The sequence below is a fragment of the Pholis gunnellus genome (assembly GCF_910591455.1).
Source record: "Pholis gunnellus genome assembly, chromosome: 20".
In the NCBI taxonomy this organism is placed as follows: domain Eukaryota; kingdom Metazoa; phylum Chordata; class Actinopteri; order Perciformes; family Pholidae; genus Pholis; species Pholis gunnellus.
The window spans coordinates 12,056,343-12,065,146 of NC_136547.1; the positions used below are offsets into that span (position 1 = coordinate 12,056,343).

Genomic DNA, 8,804 nt, shown 5'->3' on the forward strand with positions numbered 1-8,804 from the left:
TGGCCGAGAACCACAGGCTCCACAGGGGTTCCGGTGCTGCAGCTCTGCCTGTCCCTGAAACCATAAAACTCTGCGAAACCTTGAAACCTCGAAGCTTGCAAGGAGGCAAGAACACAATGTTGCTGTGTTGTTATTGTTATTAATAATTGTCAATAATCTTACTGACATTAATAATTCTATTGATGTCAATAATTTAGTTTTTCATATTTGCTGATAACTCAAACGCGCTCCTTTTCGTTCCCAACATTGCCAATAACCTTTGAGTATGTCAGTCATTGTGCAATCGTTACCTGTAGGAGCCAAATTCCAAAGAAGTTGTCTTTTTCTACTTACTGTGTCAAAACACATAAAACACACCTTGCCTTTCATTTCATTCTCACGCTCAACCTCTGAATTTGTGCCACAACAAGACTTAATGATAGCTCCCGTCATTTCCAAAGGTTTGTCATTTGCCCAAATCACCATGGATAAACAGTGACACACATGCATGTGTTTCTATGCGTCAAAAGGAGGAAAAGACAGACAAGAACTATCAGGAATTAGAGAAGTCAGGTTGTGGAAGGAGAAAACTTCCTCATCAAAGGCAAATAATATTGTGACATTTGAAAACAAAAAATGTTAAGCCTCAGATGTGTGTATGATATACAGGTTGAATGAACATTTTTTGTGACATCCAGTTAAATGTAATAACCTTCTCATGTTGTGAGTTCTCTCTCTTATCCTTGAATGATCAAAGTGATCAAACAACCTTTTTCAACAGTGAAATACTTATAGGAGGCGATCTCATATTACAACGCTCTGCTTCTTCATCCTGGAAGGATTTGACATGATTTTGAATGTATTAACATATAGAAATAAAGGTATTTGGTGTTGGGAAGCAGCAAGTTGAATGCACAACCTTCTATATATCTCTATATATTTATTGTGGCTCTTATATTAAACATTTGCTTTTCATTTATTTAGTCTGTATAAAAAATCTGACAAAATCTTGAAGAAAAGGTAACAAATGAATTAAAAAAGCTTAATAGATCTCTTTAGTTCACACAAACCTTGTCACAGACTTATATTTTTAACTTCACTCTGATCAAATAATAAAAGAAACTTGCTCATATTGTGAGTTCTGATCACACAGACCAGGAAACACTTTCTTAGTCTCAGTTAATTGACAGGTGTCCTGGAAGAGAAAAACAATATTTAATACATTTTGTGGGAATAAAAAATAGGAGTAGTGAGCATTTAAAATCTAACCAAACAGGGAAATACACTGACTGAAGTCATGTTTCCATATTTAACATTAACAGGTTCTGTTAGTTATATATCTGCAGTCTCATATGAATACTCTGCTCCTTCATCTCAGAATTATTACACAATAAAGAGGCTATTCTGACTGCACGTGAACAGGAATTATATCAAGTACTCTATGACTGGTGAAGATTCTTTGTCACATTTTTTAAGGTGATATTTTTACCTAAACAAATCTACATGTAGTATACTTATTTAAATGGCTCAAGCAATACACTGTGTTTCTTCATCACAGTCATGTGAGGTTACATCTTCACTGTAGCTCCACCCAGAACTTCATCAGAGCCACCTTCCAGTCTGTATCCAGGGAGGTTACACAGTATAAATACATCTGATAACCAGCTGAACATGAACACACGAGACACGTAAAAGCAGACAGTTGACTTCTCTGTTAACTTCAACGGACCTTGTGACAATGGCTGGACCTGCAGAATGGAGTCCGACAATGGATGCCACTGAGGAAATTCAGAAGATTTGTGTTCAGGTGAGATTCAATCTACCTCCATTCTTCACCAACCACACTCAACTCTCTGAGTGTCTCTAAACTCTGGTTTATATTTCAGTCTGGATTTACATCACATTTTAATTCATTCATACACAGATGAAAACTGATGTGGATAAATTCACTGGAGTGAACTATGGGGAGTTCAAAGCAGTTAAATACAGGAATCAGATTGTGACAGGAGGACAAAACTACATCATCAAGGTAAATAATATTGTGATATTTAAAAAACTAAAAATGAAAGCCTCAGAAGTGTCTTTGTATGATATACAGGTTGATTTAACATTATTTGTGACATCCAATGTAATCTGATATGTCAAATTAATGGCAGGACAGTAAAGAGTTAAACTATAAACACACCTCTGATGGTAGAAGGTCCTCAGGGTTCAGCAACACAAGATCAAATATATTCTTTCAGATGTCCAATGTTCCTCTCTTTTTTCCTGCAGGTTTATGTTGGAGGAGAGGAATACATTCATCTCAGTCTCTACGGGAAACCTGATGGAGTGGTTACGCTTCGTGGTGTGCAGCAGCACAAAACCGAAGATGACCTCCTCGAACCTTTTCCCAAGTGATCAAACAACCTGTTTCAACAGTTAAAATTGGCTGCATTCTCATATTGAAGTGCTCTGCTTCTTTATCCTGAAATGATTTGACATTGATTTTGAATTTATTCACACAATTCAAATATTTGGTGTTGGAAAAAAGCAAGTTGAATGAACAACCTTCAATTGAAATAATAAAGAAAGCCTTTAAAAAAAATCTTCATATATGTCTTGTGGTTCTTATATGCAGCATTTGTCTGATATCTAAAATATATGTTTTATTGGCTGGAAGAAACGGTGATAATTAGATTAAAAAAGGTAAATAAATCCCCTCCCAGACTTTAACACAGAAAAAGATCTTTAATCTTCTCATGTGAGTTCTGATTACACAAACCAGGAAAAATCTTCGTCAGTTACTTGACAGGTGTCCTGGAGGACAAAAATACTTCATACATTCTTCTGAAATTATAAAAGGGAGCTTACATAAACTAACCCAACTTTGAATGTATGAACACAAAGATATGTGGTTTTGGGAAGCAGCAATCTATCTATGGTGTGTTTTAAAAGAAGTGGGCATTTAGAGGGCAGGGGGATCTAATGAAATATGCTATCAAATTTCTATATGGGTATATGACTAAAGGTTGAATATTTTGGCTTCTGCTGCTTTTATTTGTGGCGACAGAAATCTGACATGTTTCTCAAAACTATGACAAATAATTTGTCTTGTTTCATCTATACAACTATCTTCATGGCTAAATAGTTGTCAATGAGAGAATATGTTTTTGTTTTTCCAATGTAGCTGAACTGACACTTTACGTAGCGTTATATTAACAATCTTTCACAAAATATCATATGATTTTAAAATATTTAAGCAACGCATTTTTTCTGTCGCCACAAATAAAAGCAGCAGAAGCCAAAATATTCGTATTATTATTAGTGCTGGGCAAGTTAACGTTAAGCGTTTCTTTTTATTTTGAAAGTCGTTGCTCACTGGCAGCGGTGGAGGAATGGAGATTACTGGACATCGCTGCGGTAAAGTCAGCAGACACTCAGATCTCCGTGGTCAACTCAGCAGACACTTACATGTTAGTGCACCTATATGCTGAAATTCATAGTAAACGCATTCAAACGGCACAGATCGGGAGCGAGCGAAGGACTTTGATGAAAGTTAGCGGAAAGATTAACGTGAGACAACATCCGGTTTCTTCAGACTAACATCCGGTTTTCAGAATAAGATGCTAACAAAGTATGAATTATATTCACATTAAGTATAAAACACGCTACCTGCATCTCGTGAGTTAAAGGGAAAATACACCTAAATTGTGCGTAACGTGTCTTTATTCTTTGATCGCTGGGTAACCATCATCACCTCGGAGTTACAGCATTATATTGATCAACAGTAGAGCTGCATTCACATGCTCTGACTGTCATGAAGACAGACATTTTTGCTGAAACATTTTTTTCCTGTTGCACAGCAGTGGAACACGTTTCACATACAGTCAGCACACTGAGCACAGATAGTGCAAGAAATATAACTGCTACTGTGTAAAGGGAATACTGCTGTTAAAAAGCACCTTATTTGTTTAAAGTGTGAAAACCAAATGTTATTGCACTTTTGTTCATATAGCAGTACTTTTAAAATTAAACTGCGCAATACACTACTTTTGAATTCATTATTGAACTTTGCCATAACAATGCGATTAATTGCAAAAAATCCTTGCGATTAATCGAGATTAAAAATGTTAATCGTTGCCCAGCACTACTAATAATTGCATAAAGGAGGAAAGCACTTTATTTATAGCCTATTAAGTGCTGCAGAATAGATTTTTCTGTTGTTGTCTTTTTTGGCTGCACAACTGGGAAACGTTTGTGACTGGCAGTGTCCCTACCAATGCTAAGACCAAACCTACGCCCTCGGGTTACAGACCGATTCCTTTATATTGCAAGCAAACCTGTGCAGTGACTGACTTGGCTTTTTCTGGTGTGGCTGCCCAGTGAATACAAGCCTGCGAGCGGTAGAAACCGTGCGATCTCTCCGTCACCATGCATCATTAGACTGCCTGTTGCACCTGTGCCCCATATACAATTTACCTGCCACACTGAACCACACTGCCATCCGTCGTCAACTTGAGGTATAGGCTCACAATATAAACATATTGACGTAAATACACAGACATAACTAATGGCTCCTACACCGCTGAGATAGTGTAGTAAAAACTACAGTATTTACCTCTGAGATAGTGTAGTAAAAAGTGCATTATTTAGCTCTGAGGTGTAGTGGAGCTCAATGTACATTATTTACCTCGGGATTAATATCTGATCAATCCAACGACGAGGATTGTAACCAATTACATTTAATGATATGATGGTGACTTGGTCCCCCCACTTAGTGTCAAAAAGAAAAAGCAGCGTTGTGAGCAGAAGAGCAGTGATAGAAGTTGCGCTCCAGGAGACGCTCCTCTCTCCTCAAAGCATGGTTTTGTCCTCGCGGGTTTCAATAGTGCTGGTGCGAGCAGAGGTATTCTGTGCGGAGTGACGTGACTGTTTGAATTGCACGCGCAGGACCTCTACACGCGCCCGTGGATCTCATATGTGCTCGCGGATTTTGTCCTTCATAATTACTCTGTAAAATCAACAACCAATGAATCCAAGTTAATGTCCACTTTTAGCTGATGATCCTCCTGTTTTATTCTGGAAAACCTGACTGAAAATCACAGTGTGATATTAAATACCTTTACAACCTAAAGGTGACTTTAATGACACATTTAAGGCAAAACAACTTTGAACTTCGAAAGGTTAAAAAACAAATTCACCTGAAAGTCACCCAACCACAGTGTGATCTGATCTCTAATGCATTAAAGGCCTTGCTCAAGGGCCTCTCAGTGGTGGTAATGAGGGAGGGGCAGGGCATTCATCCTGCTGGTACCATGGATGCATAAAGAGAAGGCTGGTTCGCGTATTGAAGACAATCAAAGCCCACTTCTATACCTTTAGGTCACCACTGCTCAAAGGCAGGAATAGAAAGATATCTATTTTACTGTTACGTAAAAGAAAATACTCTCACCACTGTTCTTTTATTTTTGTTACTAAAATAAAAGTGCATAACAGCTTAAAAGACTGAGTTTAAATCTCAGAGGAGAGGAGGTTTCTGCTATAAGAAACTAAATTCAGGTATAAAAAGAGTCAAAATACAGTTTTTAACTGATGTTGTTCCCCACAGGCTCTATCTGGGGTGTGTTTTCCAAGCCTTGTGATTGTGTCGACTACTTCTAAAGAATTTCATCATAATTACTGAATGACGGTGATTTGGCATCAATCAGTTATTTGAGGCCAATCTCAAAGACAAGCCTGTGCCTGAAACCATCTTGTTGTGGTGTTGTGATCGTCTCTCAGTGAACTTTGAGGGACTTTCAGAGTAAATAATACAGATTGAACAATGTCTTTAAACTGCTGCTACTGCCCAAAGACGTTCCAATATATATATATATACACGTCAATATTACCAGTAGTAAGATGTATGATTGAGGTTCATTGGAGATATTGCTTCTCTCATTTCTGCATTTGAGATTCATACTCTTGGATTGAAACTCAACCTCTAAATTCCTACCAAAACAAGCACAAAAGCTTACTTCTCCCACGGCTCATGTGAGTTTTTTGTCTCTATTTACTCGTTTTCCAGCTCAATAAAATGTTGCAGCTGGACAATCTGGATGAATCTAAATATCTTCATATTTAAATCATGTCTTTTAGGTGAACCAGTCAAACCTTCCTTGTACAATGGGAGACATGGGTAATACATATGTTTTAAATAGACATCAAATGCCACACGAATGCTATAATCTAAGTTCCAACAAATGTTGGTTGTTGACTCACAGTAAATAATCAAAGTTAAGTTTCCATAGAGTCTGAATCAAACAATGAAGTTGTCTTCATTGAAAAGCAGAAAAAGCGCAGAATAAAGTGACACAGAGCTTTAAAATGAAATCATTCATTAACAGTGTTGAAAACGGATCCTTCCTCTGGAATGACCTTCCTGCTCACATCAAACAGTTGAGGTCTTTGAATCCTGATTTAAAACTAATCTTTTGGTCCTAATCTTCAGTTATTTGCTGAATCTTTGATTACTTCAGGCCTCTTATTTGTTACCATTATGCTTCCAGCAGGTCAGTCATTGTGCAATCATTACCTGTAGAAGTCATATTTATTTTTCTAATGATGTGTCAAAACACATAAATCACACCTTGATTCTCTTTAATTTCGTTCTCACACTCAAACTCTGAATTTGCGCCAAAACAAGACTTCAGGCTATCTTGGTCCAGGGCCAGTGACGTTTGGATCTCAGTCCTTGTGTTTGTTTCTTCCTCCTATCTGTGTGAATGGCTTGTTCTGTGTAAGTCACGAATGCTTTGAGAGAGTTAACAACTGTTTCCTTGTTGGGTCAGAATCAGCTTTATTCGTGTTTTTTGTATTCAGCTAACATTTTAATCATCATGGCTGGTGATAGTTTGTTTAAACATGAGGCTTCAAAAACCTCCTGAGTTCTCTTAAAAATTACTTCAGGCCTCGTACCTGTTGCTAGTAATGCAATCATTCCCTGTCTGGGAATTCCAAAGAATGTTTCTTTGTACATATGCCAGCACATAGTCAGACCCCAACATAGGTGAGCACATGGTGACGACAAGCCTTGTGGTCACCATGTGCTTTGAAGAAAGGAAAAGACCGGAGGCCTGCTTGTTCAGCAAAAAGCCTGATTTGAGTTCAAGATAACACCATGCTCCAGGAGAAGCTAAGTCGCAACTCAGTGTGACTTGTCATCACTGGGGTCTCATTGGCCGAGAACCACAGGCTCCACAGGGGTTCCGGTGCTGCAGCTCTGCCTGTCCCTGAAACCATAAAACTCTGCGAAACCTTGAAACCTCGAAGCTTGCAAGGAGGCAAGAACACAATGTTGCTGTGTTGTTATTGTTATTAATAATTGTCAATAATCTTACTGACATTAATAATTCTATTGATGTCAATAATTTAGTTTTTCATATTTGCTGATAACTCAAACGCGCTCCTTTTCGTTCCCAACATTGCCAATAACCTTTGAGTATGTCAGTCATTGTGCAATCGTTACCTGTAGGAGCCAAATTCCAAAGAAGTTGTCTTTTTCTACTTACTGTGTCAAAACACATAAAACACACCTTGCCTTTCATTTCATTCTCACGCTCAACCTCTGAATTTGTGCCACAACAAGACTTAATGATAGCTCCCGTCATTTCCAAAGGTTTGTCATTTGCCCAAATCACCATGGATAAACAGTGACACACATGCATGTGTTTCTATGCGTCAAAAGGAGGAAAAGACAGACAAGAACTATCAGGAATTAGAGAAGTCAGGTTGTGGAAGGAGAAAACTTCCTCATCAAAGGCAAATAATATTGTGACATTTGAAAACAAAAAATGTTAAGCCTCAGATGTGTGTATGATATACAGGTTGAATGAACATTTTTTGTGACATCCAGTTAAATGTAATAACCTTCTCATGTTGTGAGTTCTCTCTCTTATCCTTGAATGATCAAAGTGATCAAACAACCTTTTTCAACAGTGAAATACTTATAGGAGGCGATCTCATATTACAACGCTCTGCTTCTTCATCCTGGAAGGATTTGACATGATTTTGAATGTATTAACATATAGAAATAAAGGTATTTGGTGTTGGGAAGCAGCAAGTTGAATGCACAACCTTCTATATATCTCTATATATTTATTGTGGCTCTTATATTAAACATTTGCTTTTCATTTATTTAGTCTGTATAAAAAATCTGACAAAATCTTGAAGAAAAGGTAACAAATGAATTAAAAAAGCTTAATAGATCTCTTTAGTTCACACAAACCTTGTCACAGACTTATATTTTTAACTTCACTCTGATCAAATAATAAAAGAAACTTGCTCATATTGTGAGTTCTGATCACACAGACCAGGAAACACTTTCTTAGTCTCAGTTAATTGACAGGTGTCCTGGAAGAGAAAAACAATATTTAATACATTTTGTGGGAATAAAAAATAGGAGTAGTGAGCATTTAAAATCTAACCAAACAGGGAAATACACTGACTGAAGTCATGTTTCCATATTTAACATTAACAGGTTCTGTTAGTTATATATCTGCAGTCTCATATGAATACTCTGCTCCTTCATCTCAGAATTATTACACAATAAAGAGGCTATTCTGACTGCACGTGAACAGGAATTATATCAAGTACTCTATGACTGGTGAAGATTCTTTGTCACATTTTTTAAGGTGATATTTTTACCTAAACAAATCTACATGTAGTATACTTATTTAAATGGCTCAAGCAATACACTGTGTTTCTTCATCACAGTCATGTGAGGTTACATCTTCACTGTAGCTCCACCCAGAACTTCATCAGAGCCACCTTCCAGTCTGTATCCAGGGTGGTTACACAGTATA

At 37.3% G+C, this 8,804-nt stretch overlaps 1 protein-coding gene across 1 annotated transcript; it reads left to right on the forward strand.

The window, feature by feature from the left end:
- The first annotated feature begins 1,626 nt into the window (after positions 1–1,626).
- Positions 1,627–2,566, forward strand: LOC306712522 (cystatin-A-like). The gene is made up of 3 exons (XM_079181828.1): positions 1,627–1,786; positions 1,904–2,008; positions 2,254–2,566. Exons 1-3 carry the CDS (start codon positions 1,718–1,720, stop codon positions 2,377–2,379), a joined length of 300 nt encoding a protein of 99 aa, XP_079037954.1. The 5' UTR covers positions 1,627–1,717; the 3' UTR covers positions 2,380–2,566.
- Positions 2,567–8,804: the final 6,238 nt, after the last annotated feature.